The 24,105-nt window shown below is 37.0% G+C and overlaps 1 protein-coding gene across 4 annotated transcripts in view; it reads left to right on the plus strand.

Moving 5' to 3' along the window:
* LOC127622875 (SH2 domain-containing adapter protein F-like) overlaps positions 1 to 24,105 on the plus strand; it is a 195,312-nt gene that overhangs the window by 20,824 nt on the left and 150,383 nt on the right. For all 4 annotated transcript variants that reach the window (XM_052096996.1, XM_052096995.1, XM_052096998.1 and 1 more), the window contains exon 2: positions 14,945 to 15,077. In XM_052096996.1, coding sequence (XP_051952956.1) covers positions 14,945 to 15,077 — 133 coding nt within the window. The remainder of the gene's footprint in view (positions 1 to 14,944; positions 15,078 to 24,105) is intronic.

The following is a 24,105-nucleotide window of genomic DNA, read 5'->3' on the forward strand; positions in this document are numbered from 1 at the left end:
CAAATGTAAAAAAAAAAAAAAGTAAAAGTAAAAAATAAATATCTTAATTGGCTACAAATAGGCTTCATTTAAACATGGGTAAATGAATACCCCTGGTCCATAAAGCCTGGTCCTCAGCCACTCCTTCATCCTCTAGCGGATGACAGATGCTTCTCCACGGGTGGACGGCAGTGAGTCCTTCGACCCCTGGCGGAGGGAATGGCTCCTCCCCTTCCTGGCGAATGGCAGCGACAGCAAGCAGCGACTCCTCGATGTAATGGGTAAAGGATGGGCAAGGAAGATGTGGGAACCTGCTGAACAATCAACATAAAATTTTAATGCTTAATTTAACTTAAACAATGAACTTAATCTTAAACCTCCACAGCACGACAGTCTCTCTCTCTCGAACTGGCGTCTCCGGCTCCCCTTTATCTCTCTCTCTCTCCCTTTGATTAATTGACCGAGTGCCGACCGTGCACCCTCACGGCCTGGCCATGCCGTTTTCCTTGTCACAAAGAGGAACAAGACCAAAACCTTTTTTATAAAGGTTATTTATTTAGCATTTCTGCTAGTTGCACATAAATTACACACTTCACCATTAGGTACTTGTTTATTATACTTATCAGTGCCTACTGGAATGTGTGACCAAGAATGTAACCTGATGCATTTTGGTGTGCAGGTTCATTTTATGTTTTCTCCATAGTCTTGCCCATTTGATTCTAAGATAGTAAAGGGATATATCACTCAAAAATAGAAATAATATAATCATTTACTCACCCAAACCCAAATTACTTCATCATTATTTTTTGTAAAACACCAAAAACGTTTTGAAGAACAAAAAAGCACATTTAATAGTGGTCCATATAGCCATATTTAACATCTGCTGAAGCCATATAGATTTGGATGGGGAACAGACTGAAATTTAAGTAATTTGGCTACTCACTGTAAATCTGAGGTGGGGTTAACTACTCCTTTTAAGCTCCCTTAATCAGTTCAACTTAAAGTGCACTCCTGACCAAGAACTAGATACATTCTGACTAGATCAGGTACTTTTTTCCAACTGTTGCTTTTCCTCTGGTCTCCTATTCTTAAAGCTTGTTGGTTTGATTTGTTTATTTGACTCACGAAGAGTTTTGAACAGGATTAGCTATAGAATTCACTCCCGTGCAGATGTTAGCTCACAGCTGGTACTTGTGTAATCCATCGTAGGTGTTCATACTTTACTCGAATCTGTTGCGCACATGGAACACCAGGGTAGTGTTCACCGCATAGTGCTCGTGTGTGTATGATGGATGACTCTTGGCACATAATCAATGGTTCTGTTAACAACACGTCTAAGTAACATAAAAATCACTTGTGCTTGCCAGCTGTGTGAAATTCAATGCACACTGCCTAAGAACTTTTATGAAAAGCGTTTTATGGAGGCTTAATTCTGATTGATATTAAATTAGACAAAGTGAAACAAGTCATTTCAGGAAAGACACATGTCATGTGAAGTGAGTTACAATGACTAAGAGAGGAGACCGAGAAAGTTAAGAGAGTGCAGAATCATGGGAACACATGCAAGTGCTCATTATGTTTACATATGGGAAAACACAATTTCTTGTCCTGGTTGCTGATTTGAGACAATAATTCTAAGGCATGATTTTCAATTGGATTATTCATTTATACATCACAGCATAATTTTCTGTTTCAGCATCATTGTCTGTAAAGCTGCTTTGAAGCGATGTGTGTTGTGAAAAGTGCTGTACAAATAAAAAATGATTTGACTTGATTGGTCAATAATGCATCCCATAGTAGATCATTGTAATTGTTGCAGAGCAACGTGCTGTTATGTTACTGATTATTTCTTTCACTGAAAGGTTGGGACATTAAATGCTTATTATAATTGTTTTATTGAAAATGTCTTTATAAACATTAACTATTTAATTAAAGCAAAATAGAAATGCTAAATTGCAACTATAATTATAGCTGAAGGGGTTAAGGTAACTCTGTATATTGTGCATAACAACTATTTTAGCTATGACTACATACACAATATAGCATGCCCCTTCTAACCTTATTGCTTACAGTAAATATAACATTCCAAGTTACAAAAGTGTTCTATAACATACACTCACCTAAAGGATTATTAGGAACACCATACTAATACTGTGTTTGACCCCCTTTCGCCTTCAGAACTGCCTTAATTCTACGTGGCATTGATTCAACAAGGTGCTGAAAGCATTCTTTAGAAATGTTGGCCCATATTGATAGGATAGCATCTTGCAGTTGATGGAGATTTGTGGGATGCACATCCAGGGCACGAAGCTCCCGTTCCACCACATCCCAAAGATGCTCTATTGGGTTGAGATCTGGTGACTGTGGGGGCCATTTTAGTACAGTGAACTCATTGTTATGTTCAAGAAACCAATTTGAAATGATTCGAGCATTGTGACATGGTGCATTATCCTGCTGGAAGTAGCCATCAGAGGATGGGTACATGGTGGCCATAAAGGGATGGACATGGTCAGAAACAATGCTCAGGTAGGCCGTGGCATTTAAACAATGCCCAATTGGCACTAAGGGGCCTAAAGTGTGCCAAGAAAACATCCCCCACACCATTACACCACCAGCCTGCAGAGTGGTAACAAGGCATGATGGATCCATGTTCTCATTCTGTTTACGCCAAATTCTGACTCTACCATCTGAATGTCTCAACAGAAATCGAGACTCATCAGACCAGGCAACATTTTTCCAGTCTTCAACTGTCCAATTTTGGTGAGCTCTTGCAAATTGTAGCCGCTTTTTCCTATTTGTAGTGGAGATGAGTGGTACCCGGTGGGGTCTTCTGCTGTTGTAGTCCATCCGCCTCAAGGTTGTGCGTGTTGTGGCTTCACAAATGCATTGCTACATACCTCGGTTGTAACGAGTGGTTATTTCAGGCAAAGTTGCTCTTCTATCAGCTTGAATCAGTCGGCCCATTCTCCTCTGACCTCTAGCATCAACAAGGCATTTTCGCCCACAGGACTGCCGCATACTGGATGTTTTTCCCTTTTCACACCATTCTTTGTAAACCCTAGAAATGGTTGTGCGTGAAAATCCCAGTAACTGAGCAGATTGTGAAATACTCAGACCGGCCCGTCTGGCACCAACAACCATGCCACACTCAAAATTGCTTAAATCACCTTTCTTTCCCATTCTGACATTCAGTTTGGAGTTCAGGAGATTGTCTTGACCAGGACCACACCCCTAAATGCATTGAAGCAACTGCCATGTGATTGGTTGATTAGATAATTGCATTAATGAGAAATTGAACAGGTGTTCCTAATAATCCTTTAGGTGAGTGTATGTGGATTTCTATAGAAATTGCAGAGTATATTGCAGTTTGACCTTTTTGATCTCTCAAAAATCAGATGTAGAATGATCCATTTATTTTCACGTGACACTTTACAGAGTAGATACTAACTGACAAATATTTAAGTACACTATTGTATCTATTAAAGACACTTGGCAATGCAATTATTTGTTCATTTCTGCTATTCCTGCAATTTATATTGGAACATTGGTATGAGCAGCTTGATTCATCAAAAGAAATAATTTTCTATTCTCTTTAGAGGCTCTTTCCTAAACCCCTCTTCTCCTTTTTACCATCTCAGTGCTGAACAGCTGTTTAAACTAAAGGGGCCCCTTGATAGACAAGAAACCCTGAAGTGGGTAGCAATTTTGAATAGACACACAAGATTTTCAAAGCTGATATGCATTCAACATGATGCAAGCATGCATCATGGTACCCTTGGATGCAGGGCTATAGCAAGGTATTCTGGGCCACATGACTGTATATTGCTCTGGGCCTCTTTCCTATTAAAAATATACAGTTTAGAATTTGTTGTGGGCCCCCCTTAGTCCTGTGGGCCCCTAGAATCATTACCACCTTTCACCCCACTAGCTATGGCCTTTTGGATCTGCCACATTATGCCGACTTGCTGAAAAGTGCCATCTGCTATCAGACATGTTTGCATCAGCCCCAGTGTGTTTACCTTTCCCTGTGGTGCAACCAGAAGTGTTTTGCACCAGCAGAGTGGGAGACCTGGGATCAGATACTGCGTTGAAACCAGGAAGTGATCGCTTTCGCATAATCGGTGACAAGTGTGATTGAGGGTTGCAACGGTATAAGATTTTCATGGTACGATAACGGTTCAGGCTTAAAATCTTATGGTATTGTTTGGGCTGGGTAGGATCGGTAGCTTGGTCTTGGGTACGGATCAGGTTTTGGCCCATGCAGAACTCTACTTGGGAGGCTTAGCACAAACATTTGGTTTCGGGCTATCCTTCTGTGAGCTTTCCTTCTCTCTTTTACCCTCTCTTTTACCCCTCATTCATCAAGGTTTGCTGTGAAGTCTTCTCTTTAAGCTGTTTTGTGTGTTCAGTTTAGTGTCTGTGGTCACTTTTTATCTCTCTTTTTCTTTTTTTTTTTACCATCTGTTGTGTATAGCAAAGCTCATCTGCATCCAGCTCTGTGAGGCTTTGAAGTGGTGTGGTGGATAGAGCTCAGAGTAGCTTTGTGCTGAGCTAGATTGGCCCCTCAGCGAGCACTTCTCATTAGATTTGATCGCAGCTTTACAAAACGTTGCCAACCAAAGCACAACAACAGCAGAAAGGGCACTTCTGAAACGGCCCATAATGCAATCGTCCTGCTAAGCCTCCGGTTCTATTAGTTTATCTGCCGTTGAAATTCCCTGCGGTCCGAGACGTAAATCACCAACGTCAGTGCTTTTTTTCCTCTTTCCCTTCTCTCTTTCCTTCAGCACCGTCTGTCAATTTCCACACTTTCCACCTTCCAGCAGTGGCGCTTTGACAGCTAGGATAGTGTTATTGCGAGAAATGTCAGTCTGGAATATTTCTGGAGGTCAAGATGTGCTCCGAGCAACCAACCCGTGGAACACAAGTAATGTGAGCCATGTGAGAATTACAGTTTGTGGATTCAAGTAAAAATTATGACCTTAAAAGGATGCTATCCCATAAGGCTTCCTCAGTTAAATTTTAATCCCAAAGAGACTGACTAGCTCAAGAATGAGATGGTGATCAGTTGTAAGGCAGCTAGGTTATTCGGTGTGTTTTTGCGTTGTGGCTTCAATTTGGGCGCATCTCATTTTTATTACTCTTTGTTCTCTAAATGTTAATTGCTTTCCAAAATCATTTCCCCTTAATGGAGATTTTTATGAATTTTATGATCTAGTAATGGGCCCAGACAGTTGAGATTATTATATTTTCATATTGCTGTTACTGGAATGGAACAGCAGGCTGGCGTGAGTGACAGAAGTTAGTTGCCCCCCCCCCCACCGGTTCTAATTTGACCCTCAGGCTAACACAGATTCTACATTTGCAGCCAGTGCAATCTGTACTAGAGGTTGCTATCTAATGTTTTGCAGGTGTGTAATGCTTTAAGTGAATCTCAAAGAAAAAATTTCAGCTACATATTTAAAAATATATTGGTCGGTTTGGTGGATTTCCTGAATGATTATTCAACTAGTTGGACTTTTGGAAGCCCTGCCCTGCATTAAAATTAGACTGGTTGATAGTTATGTCTAGGATTATGAAATTTGGCTGACGATTAATTGTTTCTCTTGGGCTTTCACAATTATTGTTATTATTGACATAATTATTTTGTCACCCAAAAATGAAATTCTCTCATTATTTGCTCACCCTCAAGATATCCCAGGTGTGCATGACTTTTTTTCTTCACCAGAACACATTTGAAGAAAAACAGAAAAATATCTTAGCTCAGTAGGTCCATAAAATGCATGTGAATGGCGATTTCTCTTTTGAAGGTCCAAAAATCACAGACAGTCAGCAGAAATGTCATAGATATGATCACTTTTGGTACGAAAAATATAAATATTTAAGTACTTTTTAACTAAAAAAATCATCACTTCCGAAAAGCTTTAGAAGACGGTGGAGAGCACACGGTCTCTCGTGTGATGTATTGGCATTGCCATGATACAGAGGTAATGTCATGTTCTCCACTAGGTTGAGACATCCAGGATAAGCACACAAATGCATGATTGTGAGTAAAGAAACCACTTTACCAACAGCTTTACCAACATCAAAACCAACTAAGCTACTGTACAATGTTTCTCCTACTCACTTGTAAACAGCGCTGCTCTTCCTTCTGTTCTAGCGTATTTCAAATGTCAATGCAATTAGGTTACACACACCGCAATTAGGTTACACACACCGCTGCAGAACAGAAGCATGATATTTTTAGCTCCAAATGCGATCGTGTCCCTTTTGTCGTTTAGTGATTTAAAATCTGGTGTTGTATGCATGACGTTTATGCTGACTGTCTGTGATTTTTTGATTTTCAAAAGAGAAGTTGCCATGCACTTGCATTTTATGAACCTACTGATCTAAGATATTTTTCTGTTTTTCTTCAAATGTTTTCTGGCAAAGAATGAAAGTCAATCAGATCTGGGATATAATGAGGGTGAGTAAATAATGAGAGATAATTTAAACTTTTGGGTGAACTATCCCTTCAATGTTCATCATTTTTACATATTTAACTACAGCTATACAGGGCTCCAGACTAAAACAAAATTATTTGGGTGCCATTGGTTCCTAAACTGAAACATTAATGAGCCAAATGGCTGTTTTTAGTCACCAAATCACAGAATTGCTATTTAGATTGCTGTTCAGAAACAAGATAGAAAGACGGAAAAAAGGAAGACCGCTGATAACCCATTAATTTGAGGTTTAATATACATTATGTATAGTTGAGAAGATAGGTTTGCATTTCCTTTTGTCTCAAAAATGTTCACACCCCTTTCATAATTTATACAAATATAACAGATACATTTTTTTATTTATTTAGTACTGCTCATCAGAATATACATTACAGATATTTACATTAAGTATAGTATGCATATATTAGTGTGTTGTCTTCTTGAGCATCAATGAATATTTGCACCTTAGTAATAATAGTAATGTATGAATACCTCAATTGTCCTAAGTGACAAAAACATGATTTTTTATATATATATATATAATATATTATTTTTTTATACCTGAGCTCCTGAGTTGAAACCCTCATTTATTTTCGGGTGATTCATGAAAAAGATCCGGTTCAAAAGAGTCTTTTGTTCATGACTCTCTCGCGCTGGGTTTGTTGACGTGTGCGTTGCAGCGAGCTTATCACAACAGAACAGGTGAAAAACAGTGCGAGAAACTAGTGCGCTCTAAAGATGTATTCAATAACTCACAAGATGATATCTGACAAAACCGCATATGAACGCGCGCAAGCCGACTGTTGCCAATGGCAACTAGATTTTAAATCATTGTCACAATCAGTTATTTTTCTATTTTTTTGCAGTCTAGAGTCCTGATACATAAATCTAATAATACATAAGGGATATATGTTTTCTTTTAAGGCTTTAAAAACTTATGTTAAATAATGTTGCTGAGCTCAGCCTTTCAATATAGTAACTGACAGATGTTAAACAAGTAGGCTAAATAACTATAACTTTATTGCACAAAACTATTGCATTCTTCACAACAAAAAAAACACAAAAAAAAGGAAAAAAAAAAACAATTTCTGTTGTTTTTACAAAAAAATAAAAATTAAAAATAATCATAAAAAAAAGCTGTGGTTGCCAGAATAATTATATAAAAAAAAGACAGTAAAAATTCTTTAAAGGCAAGGAGAGTACTCTTTCATTGTAATTGGATCCAGAAGTTTATAATTAAAGTTGTAATTCCAGAAGGGAATTACAAAGAGATGGTGAAATGAGGGTAAATTCATCAGTCTTTTTTTTTTTTTGTGAAATTTTCTGTCTTTGCACACAACCTTTTGATATGTACTGTTACATTTTTGTGTAGGCTGGAAATGGTTTGTGAATTTAGGTCATTTTTATGTTGATGATGGTAAATCATCTTTGTTTATAAATATGAGTAAATATTTGCTAAATAAGTTTGAAAATGATTTTGAATTCATCATTCATGAAAACATTACTTTTCTGCAGCCCGATCACATCTACAGGATAAATGAGAACAGTTTATAAAAGCTCCTCTGTTATATCTTACTGTCTCCCTTTATCACTCTTACTTTCTCTTTTAGACTCTTCTTACTTAAATTGCTTCATAGTTCGAATCAATTTAGTTAGAAGGTCAAGTCTTGCACTTTTATACAGTATGAATGCTTTCTACGAATCTTTCAAAGTCAGAAAATGGTGCATTTGAGGTATGTTGACTCGTTCATTTCAAGGCTGACACTGACAGGTTTCAGAGCTCCACCAAATCAGCCCACTTGAAACCATAATATAAAGGCTTTGACTGGCTTCATGGGAGAGATTAAGAAATTGCCAGGTACAGTAGATCTGCTTCATCCCTGTCTTCTGCTTGACTGCTTTGTGTTAAGTTGATAATAACCTGCAATTTACAGAATACTGCACAGTATGTATACTTCCTACTATTAAAATATAGAATGTGAAACATAACACTTTATGCAATGATTCATGTATCAAACAGTAGTGTGCTACATTGTGGACCTCTCAACATGACCTCTACATGTTGCATATTGAAAGCCGTGCTCACACTACACTTCTATCTGGGTATTTCATGCATAAAGTTTGCACACTATATTCTGTAGAAATAATTGTAATGGTTGTATGCTATTCTAAAGATAGCCATTGCATGCTGTAAGTTTTGCGTTCTTTTTGGTCCATCCAAAAGGCACTGTTCTGTTCGATGTGTGAAAGACTGCTGCAGCCACTATGACGCTGCTGTGATGTTTTTCTTGTTTTAGCTGCAGTCAGAGTTTGGTGTGGTTTGGGTTCACTTTCGTCCCTCTGTAAACACTGGAAATGATGAGACGATTGAATATGGCAGTTTTTAGTGAAAATAGAAAGAACGAAAAAAGATCTGATGTCAAGATCTCTGATATGCATTGTAGTGTTCTTCTTGCAAAGTTTTATGATTAAATGTGATGTTTTGAAGGAACTATCTGTGGTAGGAAAATAAACTGCACTATGTGTCATCTCCTCTCCCACAAGCACACAGAGAAATAGCCTATAATTACACAGAGAGAAAGAGAAAGAGAGGATAAGGGCCTCCCTGTTCCTGCTTTTCATGGCCCCCTCATATCTTAGATGTTTAGAGAATGTAGCAGTTAAGTCAGTTTTATTCCATGATTTTGTATCTTGTATTATTTTAACCTTTTTAATGTCAAAATGCTGTCTCCAAAATGTAGTGATTAGTGAATGGCTTTTTTATATACTAAGCTCAACACAATGTGTTATGATATTGCATTCTCCATGGAGATTACATCCTGTGCTATTTTAGAAATTTTATTTCTAAAAATATTTTAGAAGACAATAATTATGCTACCTACCTACCTTTAGGGAACAGCCTTCGTGTCAGAAACGCACCTACGATGATGCCAGCCCCATTTCTCTACCCATAAGTTTAATTCTATAGCATGCTTAAAAACAACAGAAGTTGATCAAAAAGTTCTAACAACAGGAGACATGAATTCAGCATGCATTCAATTACATTTTTTTAAACACCATTTTCATTGCTCTAACTCAAAAGCCAACTCAAAAGGCGGTCTTTAAAATGAGATTTAAAAGTCTCAGCTGCAGGAAAGATCTAAATCTATGGGAGCAATATCAGAAAAAAAACTGCAAAGCCCTTAAATTTTAAGAGTTCTCAAGGTGTGATGGGGACATAAAGGATCAGCAATGTTGTGGTGCTAAGCCATGCAAAGCCTTTAAAGCAAACAGTAGAACCGTAAGCTCAATTCTGTACTGGAGTGAAAGCCAGCAGAGAAACGTCAAGTCTGATGTAACATTATCCCTGTTCTTACTGCCTGGCAGAATCCTGGCAGCTGCATACTGAGTGAGTTGCAGGCGGGACAGATGGTACTGAGAGATTCCAACATATAGGGAATTAAAAAAGACTGAAGGTATAAAAACATCTATAACAGTCTCCAGATCTTTGACAGACAAAGGTTTCAATTTAGAGTTTACTACCTTTAACAACACTGCTTATTTTCTTATCAAATTTAAAGGTATAGTTCACCTAAAAATGAGAATTCTCATAATTGACTCACTTATGCCATCCCAGATGTGTATGACTTTCTTCTGCTGAACACAAATAAACATTTGTAATATCTCAGCTCTGTAGGTACATACAATGCAAGTGAATGCGCGCCAACATTTTGAAGCTCCAAAATGCACGAACACAGCAAAAAAGTAATCCATATGACTCCAGTGTTTATGTAAATCAATGTCTTCTGAAGCGATATGAAAGGTTTGGGTGAGAAACGGTTAAATATTTAAGAGTTTTTTTTACAATTACTCTCCACTTTCACTTTTACTTTTTCATTCTTATTCTTTTGTTTTTGGTGATTTTCATACTTCATGCGTATCGCCACCTACTGGGCAGGGAGGATAATTTATGGTAAAATGGATATAAATATGAAACTGTTTCTCACCCACACCTATTATAATGCTTCTGAAGATACGATTTTAACCACTGCAGTCTTATGGATTACTTTTATGCTGCATTTATGTGCATTTTAGATCTTCAACATTTTGGCACCATTTACTTGCATTGTGAGAAACTACAGAGCTGAAATATTTTTCTAAAAATCTTTGTTTGTGTTTGTGTTTGTGAAAAGGTTCTGTTCTTTTAGACTGGACTCGAACCAATTTAGTGCAGTCCCATGGATGCCAACCTCTTACTCCAAACACTCAAAAATAATTTCATGGTCGATTGTGTTGAAGGCAGCTCTTGGGGCAAGCAGGACTAAAACAAGATAATAGCCTGAATCAACAGCTGGCATTATGTCATTGGTCATTTGAAGCAAATCAGACTTTGTGCTATGGTAGGTTCTAAACTCTGACTGGAGCTAACTTGACTAGAATTACTTTGTTCAAGAACTTTCAATAAAAAATGTCAATTTGGTATGAGTCAAGAATTATGTTAAAACGGTGTTTATTTTTTTTAATTAAGAGTATCAGTGCATGTATGAGTAGGAACAATGTTATTTGTTAGGAAGCTATTTATAATAAACTGAATCCTGTTTTTTCCAGTATCTACAATGCAAAAAGAAAAAATCTTAAGTATTTTTTCTTGACGTACATTTTTTATTTTAAGATACATTTACTAGAGTAGCAGATAATAATAGAGTATAAGATAATAAGGCCTGTTTTCAGAAATCTTGAAATAAGCTTATCGCCTGTAATTCTTAGCTATTCTTTTTTTCTTGTTTTATGAACGAACCTCACTAAATTGTGATATTATATCTGTAAAACAATTCAGGATATATTTACCTTTCACAATATTCTTAAAGGAATATTCCAGGTTCAAAACAAGTTGAGCTCAATCATCAGCAGTTGTGGCATAATGATGATTACCACAAAAAAAAATTTAGATTTTAAAAATAAATAAAAAAGAAGCAAAAATTGAGGATACAGTGTGAGGCACTTACAATGCAAGTGAATGAGGCCAATTTTTTAAGGGTTAAAAGCAAAAAAGTGAAGCTTTGAAATTTAATAAGGCACTTATATTAATTCTTCTGTTAAAACGTTGGGTATTATTTGAGCTATAAAGTTGTTTAAATATTTCTTTGTTTTTTTTGGTTTAGAGTTAATGAAAATTAGGGACAAGTCCAAATGTATTTTTTTGTAGTAATCAACATTATGCCACAAATGCTGTTGATTGAACTTTTCTTCTATTGAATCTATACCATTCCTTTAAGAAAGGGTAATGGGCTCAATAGAAATATAAATAAAGTGCCTATTGCCAAAAGACCCAATAAATAATCAAAAAGGGATGTTGAGGTTTCCTCTGTTCTATGTGTGGTTGAGGTCTATTTGTAGTTAACTAATTATTCAGCAAATCAGCAATTCTCCTTTCTGCATCTCTTACACCACAAACTTGATGGAACAATTACAGACATTAATTTCCACAACACATGATGTCCTATTCAGAATGTAAAATTTGTGCGTTCATCTGCGTTCGTGTGTGTATCGAGTCCAAACTGCCTCATATGGTGGATGCTCTACCTCAGAGCCTTGTCAGAGTATGAGTCCAAACTTCCATCAGAGCAGTACTGCAGATGGCATCATCTCACTGAACTCTCTCCCTCTCGCCGGGGGCAAAATCACCAGTATGTTTCATTGCAAACTGCAGATAGTGTTGCCGTTGTGCTAAATTGAATTATTCATGCATTTTTTGGATTAATTAACTTTGAGGAATTCTATCACATAACAGTTTTTTAACTTGAGTTGGCATTAAAGACCCCATGAAATGGCTTGATGAGTGCAGTTCTTTTTCAATTCAGTTCACTCGTCATCGCAGTAAACACTTTTGGGAATACATTCTCTGTCGACTTAGTTCAAGCCCTTGTACAATAACGTGAATCCTGAGATTGGCAATGGTGTTTAAGCCACGCCCATTTAGGAGTGCATTTGGCCTATCGAAGCAGGTGTGTGAACACCATTTCTTCAGAGTTTTCTTCCTCTGTGAAATGTACTGCAAATTCAAACACTACTGTGTTTACAAATTAGTGCTTTTCACGTGGTGAACACTCATAGCTGAGATCCTCACATTCATCCAAGAACGGCTGGATGCGGATCTCACCAAATCGACGCATCGGTAGAAACTATGTCGGCATACCAAACCCGGAGGCTGGCTCCTCCATAGACGGACACGCTCTATTTTTCAGTTCCTCAAGGGAGCGAGGCGTCTAAACCTCCTCGCCCTCTAGAGTCCCAGTTTGGGATTTAAACCTGATGCTGAAGGCGCTCACGAGCCCCCCGTTCGAATCATTGGAATTTGTTGAAAGAGTGTGCTTTCTCTAAGACCTTACTCCTATTGGCTCTGGCCTCAGTTAAACAGGTGGGTGATATGCAAGCGCTGTCGGTTGACAGCCCATGTCTGGTATTTGGGCTGGGTCTTTCAAAAGCTACCATCAACCCAGAAAAGCTATGTGCCTAAGGTTCTATCCATGCCCTTCTGGGCTCAGGTGGTCCACCTACAAGCCTTCTTTCCCCCACCATTTAATTTGGATGAGGAGCAGTTAGTGCAATTGTTTGTTATGCCCTGTGCAAGCATTACACATGTATGTGGAGCGCACCCGCCAGTTAAGGCTGTCAGATGAGCTCTTTGTCTGTTATGGAGGACAAACACAAAAGGCATGACCATCTCCAAGCAAAGGTTCTCTCACTGGATTGTTGATGCGAGTGCCCTCGCTTAAGTATCATAGGGTGTGAGATGCCCTATTGGTGTGAAAGCACATTTAACTATATACATGGCCTGTATTTATATGTTTCTTATAGATTCCCAGGCTGAGATTAACTTCCATCTGGAAGAACTAAAAGCTACAAATCTCCATTTTGATTTAATGTAGCTCAATACGATGCATGATTGCGTGATTTGCTCACACGTACAGAGATCTTTGTCTTTCTGATAGTTTATGCTCCGCTGGATGGCTGGTATTCTAGATTAACACTTCCTTTTACAGAAGCGTACTGTTTTGCCACATACTCCCTAGAAACTCATTGAATATTTTGAAGCACTGAGTGGTTGATTACAGCTTTGTGGTGTCAGAGAATGAAATTCCTGTTTGAAAAACACAGCCAATGTGTAATGAATGAGTCTTATTATGTGTGTCCTGTGTGAAAGGAGAACAGGCATGTAATTAAAAGTGTCTGCATACCAAAAGCCTGTATTTGTGCAATGTTGTGTGCGCAAAGAGGAACGGTTTATACTCTTCTTTTAGTTCTCTTTGTCTGTCTTTGAGTAGTATCAGTCTCTGCTTCAGACAGCACATCCATAGACCGCCCACAGTCCGTTCTTGGACTGTCGAATGTACTGTTTGTTTTACACAAAAATGGTAAGACCTAGCCGAATTCGCCAGTTCAAATCTTATTGGCTCGATGCCAACAACAAAATGTACCTCCCTACCTTAAACCTTAACGATAATGGCATTAAAAGTTAATTTGAAAAGAAAAATGCAATTGCTGAAGCATCCATGGTATTTTGTGTTGCTTTGGACTTTTGGATCATGTGTTAACTGGATTCTATGAGACCACATTGCTTTTGAGATATAACTGATTTGCCAAAGCTTTCAAGGCTAGTGGCACTTGTGGCATCACCAGTGATGTGGTGGTGGTGTAGGGGGCTAAAGCACATAACTGTTAATCATAAGGTCACTGGTTCGATCCCCAATGGCCACCACCATTGTGTCCATGAGCAAGGCACTTAACTCCATGTTGCTCCGGGGGTATTGTCCCTGTATTAAGTGCACTGTAAGTTGCTTTGGATAAAAGCATCTGCCAAATGTGTGAATGTAAATCAAATCTTTGAAAGATATTCTGTTTTGCCTGAGGAGAATTCCACTTCCTTTTTCTGTATTATGTTTTTGAAATAATTGGTATTAATTACTTTTCTGATGGACAGAAATTCTGATAACAAATGCTACACACATTTTTTCAGTGTTTGCTACCGTGTTCGAGTTTTACCATGCTGGTGGTTGTGGTTACTTTACATCTCTTCCTATCTTGATAAAATGAGACACAAAGTGGACCAGACTTTATGCCGGTAATCAAAAGTACGGATACATAACACTAGTCTTTGGGTGTGTAGTTGTGTGTGAATTTATAATTAAGTTTGACTGCCTTTCGCTTGTCCTGTCTATAAGCATTCTTTGACACATGTACCCCCACAGTGGAGAACAGTGGGATAGAAATAAATTAATGGAAGAGAGAGAATGAAAATGTATTCCGCCATTCTCAACCTGTGATCCCTTTACCCTCCATCTCTTCTCACAGGGTGACCAGCCTCACTTGAAATTTCTGTTTATTGGCCAGCTTTATATAAAGTCTTTTAAGGACAATTTTAAGCTAATTGAAAAGAGTTAAGTATTTAAATGAATCCTCTAATGGTTTTCTCTTTTTTTTTTTTTTTTTTTTTTATTGCACAGCTCGCCATTGTAGAGGACTATGCGGACCCTTTCGATGCAGCGGATCAGGCTGGTGGCACTCAGACAGTCACAGAAAAGCCAACGGAGAATGACGGCTACATGGAGCCATATGAGGCCCAAAAAATGATGGCTGGTAAGACGATAATGTTTTCTTGTTGAAGTTTGTAAATCATCTAGTCATGTGTTTTGCAGTTTGATGATTGTGAACTCCAAAGTGATTTTTTGTAGAATATAATGAACCATGATAATATATCTGTTCTTGTTTAAATGTGTGTGCACCAGGCCCATGGGATCTTGCTCAATATACACTTAATTATCCCTCTGAAATCACACTTAGTCTATTCTAATGCTCTTGCTTTTAGAAATGGCTTCTATAGTTCTGTTCAGTCATGACGTCAATTTGTAGGCGAACCCGGAAAGGCTTGTTCGCCATGGGTTCCCTCACGAATTTCTTAAGGGTTTTTTAGAATAACAGCTTTCGATATTTGAAGTATATAAAGTCTGTGGTTAAAATTACTTGAGACATTCTCGTTTTGATCTACATCATCAATTATACACAGTCACACCTCAAACTAAATTTAGAAACTGTTGTGTGATCTAAAAATGTTCAAGTTGCTAACAAGTTGCTTCATAAAGACATGAACTAGCTCAATGATGTAAGTTTAAGTACTTGGTAAATTTTACAACCATTGTACGGTAGGCCTTATTTAGCAACTTGATAGTAGTTTACATGTTTAAAGCACACAGTGGTTTCATAATTGATGTTTGAGGTATGACTGTGTGTAATTTATGTTGTAGAGCAAATTGAGAAAATCTTTCTTCAAGTAAAGCTAACCACAGACATCATTGTACTCAGATTTTGAAAACCACTATTCTCAAAACCCATTAGAAATTCCAGAGGGAACCCATGGCTTGAAAATGGTAATTCTCTTCTGGGGCTTAGGACTGCGAACTGAACAGCTCTATTTGAATTGTTCTTCAGTCACTGAAATCCTGGAAATGTGTTGTTTAATTTGCTCTTTTTAATTTAATTTTCTGTTCAGTGCACTAAACAGAAATATAACAATCAATAAGATCCTGCACTTTGCACTGGCTTTCCTTTTATCATGTGAAACAGATGCTTAGAGCTTCTGTTTACATTAAATTCATGGGTTTATGGCAGCAATTAGCCCTGCGTGAGTGGACTGGTGCTGAAGGAAATCAACTCACCTGTCTGAATGAAGACAGCAGCCATATGTGAGCTGTCTGCAGTCCTGTAAATTCATTCTGAGAACCACAAGAAACAATCTGCATATGTCAAGGTCTGTGCTTATGTGCCCATGTACAAGGGCACACACACACACAGGCACTTTCGCAGCCATACTTACTGTAGTTCTCGGTAGCACTCATACTCTAGGTGAAGATAATTATGTCAGGAAAGAATTTTCAAATATCTCTTTACGGTAATAGGTAAGGATGCACCAATCCAATACCTGGATCGGTATCGGCTCTGATACTGAAGCTTTTAGACGGATCGGGTATCTGTCCGACGAGCCCGATCCAAATCCGATACGGTGTGTTCGTCATGTTCATTACTGTCAAACTCCAAAAATGACATAAAAGAACCATAAAAACACCATTAAAGCAGTTCATATGACTTGTGCATTTGAAGACGTGTGATAGCTCTGTGAATCACAAAAGGCTGGGTTTAATAATAAATATATAGTATGTGCAGCACCAGCGAGTTAGTGAATGGTGTTGCTCTGTTGACATAAACTCACGCACATAAACTGATGCATTTGCGGCTATTTTTTAGCCTTTACAGTGGTGCGCAATATTTGAGCGCTACTCCAGAACGGCATCTCGGATGTAGATGCTCAATATTTAAGTTCACTTGTAATATGCATTTAAAATGGCACTGGAGGCTGCTTTTCTTTTTTTTTTTTTTTTTTTTTTTAACAGTTTGTTTATTGAGATTAAACAAATTATGCCATTATATTAACACAATACTGTAAATTAAAAGTAGTTAAATCTCTTTTACATATGAATACTACTACAGGCATAACAACAACTAACATAACACGCTAAGAAGAAAAAAAAAACAATTAAAAAAATAACAGTGAGTAGAGCACAGGTCAATTCAGTTAACTACACAAAGAGGAGAGTTGGGAAAAGTCATGTATACAAGAGTGACAAATCAAGATATACATATATAAATATATACATACACATACATATATATATACACACACCCATACATACAGATACATACACACATATAAATATATATATACATGTACACATACACGTACATACATACATACATACACACAAATATACATACCCATACATACACACACATACATACACATAAAAAATATTTAAAAAAAACAGAGAATAAAAATAAATAAATAAGTAAATAAAAAAGAGTATTTTTAGGAAAAAATAGAGGATTATTAAATTACCAATGATTTAGTGGTAATAAAATGTAGGTGAAAACAAGTTGAGAATCAAGCTATTTTATCTCTTTCTACCTCATTAAATCACAGTTTGAGATATAGGACAAAAAGGGCTTCCAAATACTCTCAAAAAAGGAGAGTTTACCTTTCAGAGTATATGTAATCTTTTCCATCGACAAACAAAAGGACATATTGTTGATCTACTGTACGATCGATGGCTTTTCAACTTTCTTCCAGTACATAGATATTAGCCGCTTTGCTTGAAGTATACACATGTCAATAAGTTTACGAGTACTACTACCATATACGATATTTTCAGGAAAAATTCCCAAAATTTAAATTTCTGGTTTCATTGGGATATCAACAGATACCATCTGAAAAATGTGTAAAACTACCTCTTTCCAAAACTCCTGCACCTTGGGACAATCCCACATGCAATGCAAAAGAGTGCCTTTATCTACCGTACATTTGATGCATGTGTCTGGAGTGTTTTGACAGATTTTATTCAACCTAACTGGAGTAAAATACGTTCTCATAATCCATTGGTACTGTATTAATTTGAGATTACTGTTAATAGTTTGGGATTGAGCTTTCATACATATTTTTTCCCACATATCTAAAGAAATGTTAATTTTTAAATCTTCACTCAGGAGATCAATTTGGCTTCTGAAGATTCTTTTGAGTATGATTCTAACATTTTATAAAACCTTGATATTAAACTTTTAGATTGGGGTGATTTCGATAGTAAAATTTCAATAGGAGTCTTAATGGGTTTTATAAGCTTTGCTCCTTGGTAAGAAGAAACATAGCTCCTAAATTGGAGGAATTTAAAGAAATGTTTTTTGGGAATATCGAACTGCGCTACAATCTCTGCAAAGGACATAAGGTCATTTCCTTTATAAAAATCTTCAATTTTTTGCAGCCCTTTATTATACCATAACTCAAATCCCGAGTCTAATGTGGCTGGTTTAAAACTCTCGTTTCCCCATAGTGGGGTAAAACATGATAGAGTATATGCCTGATCTAAGTAATTATGCACATCGCACCAGACTTTTATTGTATTAAGGAGAAAAGGGTTGAGAGATACAGTATCTTTGTTTTTCCTGAGAGTTTTCCTATCTACCGAATAAAGATAAAGATTAAGGGGTAATTTAGACTTTATAAAAAAAAGATTCAATGTCCAACCAAGGTGGATGGGTTTCAGAAGAGAAATAATACAAAATAGATCGTAATTGTGCTGCCCAATAATACCACTGTAAATTAGGAAATTGAAGACCCCCTCTATTAAATGGCAAGTATAATAAAGACAATCAAACAAAGACAAACTGGAATAATAAGCACACAAGCTCGCTTATTATTCCAGATGAAATCAGTGAATAGTTTCCGAAGTGATGTAAAAAAGGTGGGTGGAGGGCACAGCGGAATATTTTGAAAAAGGTATAGTATTTTAGGTAATACACTCATTTTTATTGCGTTTATACGTCCAATTAGCTGATATGGGAAGACTTTGCCATCTGTCAATGAATTTGGAGATGTTATTTAAAAGGGGTAGATAGTTTGCAGAGGATATATCATCTATATTAGCTGTGATTTTAATTCCTAAATAAGTGAAGGATTCTACTACCTTAAAGTGAGTAGCAGCTGGTAATTGACTATCATTCTTATTCAATAAAAGAATACATGATTTAGACTGGTTGATTTTATAGCCAGAGAAGATACCAAAAGTTGAAAGAAGTTGTACTAGGGAGGGAATAGAATGTGCCAATCCTGATAAATATAAAATGACATCGTCTGCATATAAAGAAATAATTATGTCTGTAATGTTTAATCTGACGCCTAGTATATTACAATGAGATCTTATTGCTATGGCAAGTGGCTCAATTGCTAAAACGAAAAGGAGAGGTGAAAGGGGGCATCCTTGGCGAGTACCCCTTTGAATATTAAAAGCCCTAGAGACAATACTATTAGTGAGTACTTCAGCCCTAGGAAGTGTGTAAAGTATCTTTAATCCATTTACAAAAATTATTTCCAAATTTAAATCTTTTCAGTACCTCAAATAGATAGGGCCATTCCACTCTGTCAAAGGCCTTTTCAGCATCCAAGGACAAAATGGCCGTATCAGAGGCTCCCTTTTTAAGATGTAAAACGTTAAGCAAAGTTCTAACATTATGGAAACCTTGCCTGCCCTTAATAAATCCGTTTTGGTCGCTGAATATTATATCAGGTAGAAATGCTTCTAATCTCCGAGCCAACAATTTACTCAGTATTTTAACATCTGTATTTAGTAATGAAATTGGCCGAAATGATTCGCACTTAGTATTTATTTTATTAGGCTTAGGAAGTAACGTAATAAGAGTGTTTATTAGGCTTAGGAAGTAACGTAATAAGAGTGTTTCTTAAAGAGTCTGGAAGCACACCATTTTCAAAGGATTCTTTAAACATATCTAAAATTGGAGGGACAAGTTTACTTTTAAATTTCTTGTAAAAATCTACATTAAGACCATCTGTCCCAGGTGTTCGACCCGCTGTTAAGCTCTCAATAGCCTCAATAATTTCTTCTTCTGTTATATCTATTTCGAGGGACATTTTTGCCTCTTCAGAAAGTGTGGGTATAGGTAGACTGTTCAGAAATGTTGTTTGTGCATCATTGTTTAAATATTCAGAGGTGTATAGAGTCTCAAAGTGTTTAAATGTATCATTTATTTTAACCGGGTCAGTTGTGATATTGCCTATACTATCTTCAATAGAATTAATTATTCTTTCCGATTGATTTTGTTTAATTCTCCAAGCTAACAATTTCCCCGCCTTTTCACCCTGATCATAATAATTTTGCCTTAACATCATGAGACTGGCGGCTGCTTTTTGGCAGATAACTCATTGTATTTAGTTCTGAGAGTTAACAGTTCTTGATGAATGGCTAGATCCTCTTTATATAATAAGTTTCTCTCAAGAAATTTAATTTTTGTATCAAGTGCATTTATTTCTTTTTTGTAGCCTTTAGATTTGCTGCTTGTGACACTTATAATAACACCTCTTATAAACACTTTAAAAGCTTCCCATCTGATACAAGCGGAAGTTTGTGTTGTATTAATATCAAAATACATTTCTATTTGTTGTGTTATGTATTCACAAAATTCTCCATCTAGGAGCCATTTAGGGTGGAATCTCCATTTTGAAGAATTGCTTAATAATCTAGGATCAGTGTAAGTGAATAATAAAGGGGCGTGATCTGAAATTACTATTGTATCATAAAAGCAATCAGTAATATATGACATAAGTGTAGCTGAAATAAGAAAATAATCAGTTCTGGAATAAGACTGGTGTGTTCTAGAAAAGCATGAGTATTGAATATCCTTAGGATGTAATTGTCTCCATACTTCTGATAGGTTTAAGTCCTTTATAAAATAATGAAGGGTCTTTCTGGTATGTTTATGTGACTGATCAAGGCCAGAAGAACGATCTCTAATTGGATTCAATGTACAATTGAAATCCCCACCGATTATATAAAACCCAGAGAATGTGGATAAAGTCAGAAAGAGGTTACTATAGAATTTTGGGATATCCTCATTGGGGCCATAGATATTGACTAGAATCATTGATTTAGACAGTAAAGTCCCAAGAACAATTAAAAATCTACCTGATGGGTCCTGTATTGTCTTAGTTGTTTGAAATGGAATTGATTTATGGATCATTGTAATAACCCCTCTTGCTTGAGAACTAAATGAAGCTGAAAACACTTGACCAGGCCATCTATTACGTATTCTACAGATATCTTTCGACATTAAGTGCGTTTCTTGCAAAAAACAATTTTAGATTGTAACTGTTTAATCCTGGTCATCACTTGTTTGATTTTAATAAGAGTATGCAACCCCCTACAGTTCCAAGAAGTAAATTTAACCCCAATAATCTCTGCCATTTCTAATAATACGAGATAATCCAATATTCTCCCTGGTTTCAAAACAGAAAATCACCTGTGCTTTGTCACAATAAAAAATAAATATAAAAAACAAAACAATTAGAAACAAACAATAGAACCTTTTCAACACCAAAACTGTGAATTGCCGAGAACCACCAGCAAATCCACACATTACTTTACTTCTAACTTCCCCCATCTAAATGGTACGATGAATCGCATCTCCCCTGAGCTCCGCTGAATTTACATTGTCCCTTTATGAGGAATAATCGTCCGTTATACACATATTAAAGTGTAATCAAATCGTTCAAACATTTAGCAAATTATATATTAGCCAGAAAATTGTTAACTTCAGATGGAGTTTGAAAAAAGTGAGATTGGCCATTGACATTCACCCGCAGACGCGCTGGAAAGATGAATCCATACAAAAGACCCTTAGCCCGCAGCTTCTTCTTGACTTCGTCGAATTGTCTCCGTTGTTTGTTAACCTCAGCAGAAAGGTCTGGGAAAAACATGACTCAATGACTTTGGAACAGCACATCTTTCTTCGCTCTGGCCGCATGCAATACACGCTCTTTGTCTCTGTAGTCCAAGAACTTCACAATCATGACTTTCGGAGTTGAATTCGGATCAGAATCAGACCTTCGCATGCTACTAATCCTGTGGGCCCTCTCTATAGCCAGAGGTTTTCGCAATGGCTCCATGTCCAACGCCTCAGGTAACCAACTTTCTAAGAATGCACATGCGTCACTGCCCTCTGATTTTTCTGGTAAACCTAAGAGTCTCAGGTTGGAACGTCGACTACGATTCTCCAGATCATCTATTTTCCAGGTAAGTGCAGCAACTTTCTTTTTGAGAGCACTGGTTGTTGATTGAAGTGTGATAATCGAATCTTCTGACTGCGAGATTCGTTCCTCCGTTTGCGTCATTCTTCCGAAACACTCTGCTACTTGACTTTTTACTTCTTGTACAGCTGAAAGGACGGTTTCAAATTGAGAAGCCATGTCTACTCTCACTGAATTTATTGCTTGAAGGATGTCACTTGTGTCGGCATGGAAGCCGCTAGCTTGTTCTCCATAACTCGGGGACGAGTTCTGTTCGCCATAATCAACACGCGATGCTTCTTCCAGGCCCTCAGAGTCCGATGCCATATCTGTAACTTTTTTCGGTTTCTGCTTTGCTAATTTAGGCGACGTTTCAGACAACATTAACTTAGGAAACAAATTGTAGTCGAAGTTTGAATAAAACGGGGATCAAATTTTAGAAATTATTTTAACTCTAACAGCGGAGCCAACTCGCGCGTCTCATCGACACCTCGCCATAACCGGAAGTCAGGTGCTTTTCTTTTTACCAGAATTTGAATAAGAAGCTAATTAAACTACTGTGAACTTGCCTACAAACAGACACAAACAGGAGAGAGTTTAGGATGTCAAAATAAAAGCATGAGGGTTTGAAAAGTGCACAATTTAAATATGTTACTGTTGTATTTAAAAGTCAATAATAATATTAATAACAATGTATTATTTTGTATCTTTATTGTCATTAGTATTTGTTTACTATTTATAACAATATTTAAGTTGAATGGGTTCCAAAAAATAACTGTGTGAATGAAAATTGGACTAATGTCTTACAACTAAATTGAACAAAAAAAAGAGTTCAGTATCTTTTAAAGTAAGTTGAAACATTTTTGACCCTCAGAATGAGATTTCAGATATCGGAATTGGATCAGAAGAGAAAAAGTGGTATCGGTGCATCCCTAGTAATAGGTTTTGAAGAGAAACTTATTCTTTGTAGCTGAAACAATGGAGAGGCATTCTGCCATTGATTCACTGCAGTCTGATGTTAGTAGGCTTGAACTGAATTAATCTGAAACTGGACAATGTTTCTAATAGGAATCTGACCCCTTGTACACAAGGTCTGAATGAGACAGTTTTGCCTCTCAAAAGTATTCAGCAGCTAAAACCCCCTTTAGGTGCTGTTCACATCAAATGCGTTTTTGCATCATTCCACAGTGTTTTAAAAATGTTTATGTAAACATGCGCTAGACGGAGGTTTTTGAACCTGTTTTTTGTCTTGCACAGGAGTGCAGAATTTTTTTTTAGCTGCCATGTCAAGTTAAAAAAAAAATGTTTACTGTTAAAAACATGTTTTGAGACACCTGCGTTTGTAGTGCTGTCTAGTGTTTTTAGCACAAGGATGCGTTCTATCTGAAAGCCCCTTGCTCGTGATAAGATCAATATAACTCGAGACTATTTGCTTTTATAAAGCAGTGACAACAGCAGTATGGTAAAAGGCATCAATGTTCAATAAATATAGTTACATTTATTAATAATAATAATCCTAAGCCTAACTGTAGCTTGTTTACGGTTGCAACGAGCAGGTGTGCAAGTCTGCATTTTACAACAGCTTTAGGCGTGGCTAATCTAATCAAAATGTTGTGATGTGAATATGCATACACTGACACAAATCTAGGCCTACCTAGTGCTAAGATTAATATTTGGCTTCTGTGTAGCTTGGAAGCTAGTCAAATTGGTGTTAGGCTTCATAGCTGTTGCTATATTGTTTATTTTGCATGGCATCCAGGACTGGGACTATTGTTTTTTATTATAAATGCTACATTGGCTGTCCGTCTGTCTGTTTGTCCTTCCCTCATTCTCTGTCATTTTCACACATGCCCTTTACTCCACTTTTTTCTGTGGTCTTTTTCTCACCTGTTCCTTTGCCCATGTTCAATCTCTGGTGAATATTAAACTTGAATGCGGCTTTTCTTAAAGAGCAACATGCAGGTTGGACACCACTATATAGCATAG

The sequence above is a fragment of the Xyrauchen texanus genome, chromosome 29, assembly GCF_025860055.1.
Source record: "Xyrauchen texanus isolate HMW12.3.18 chromosome 29, RBS_HiC_50CHRs, whole genome shotgun sequence".
In the NCBI taxonomy this organism is placed as follows: domain Eukaryota; kingdom Metazoa; phylum Chordata; class Actinopteri; order Cypriniformes; family Catostomidae; genus Xyrauchen; species Xyrauchen texanus.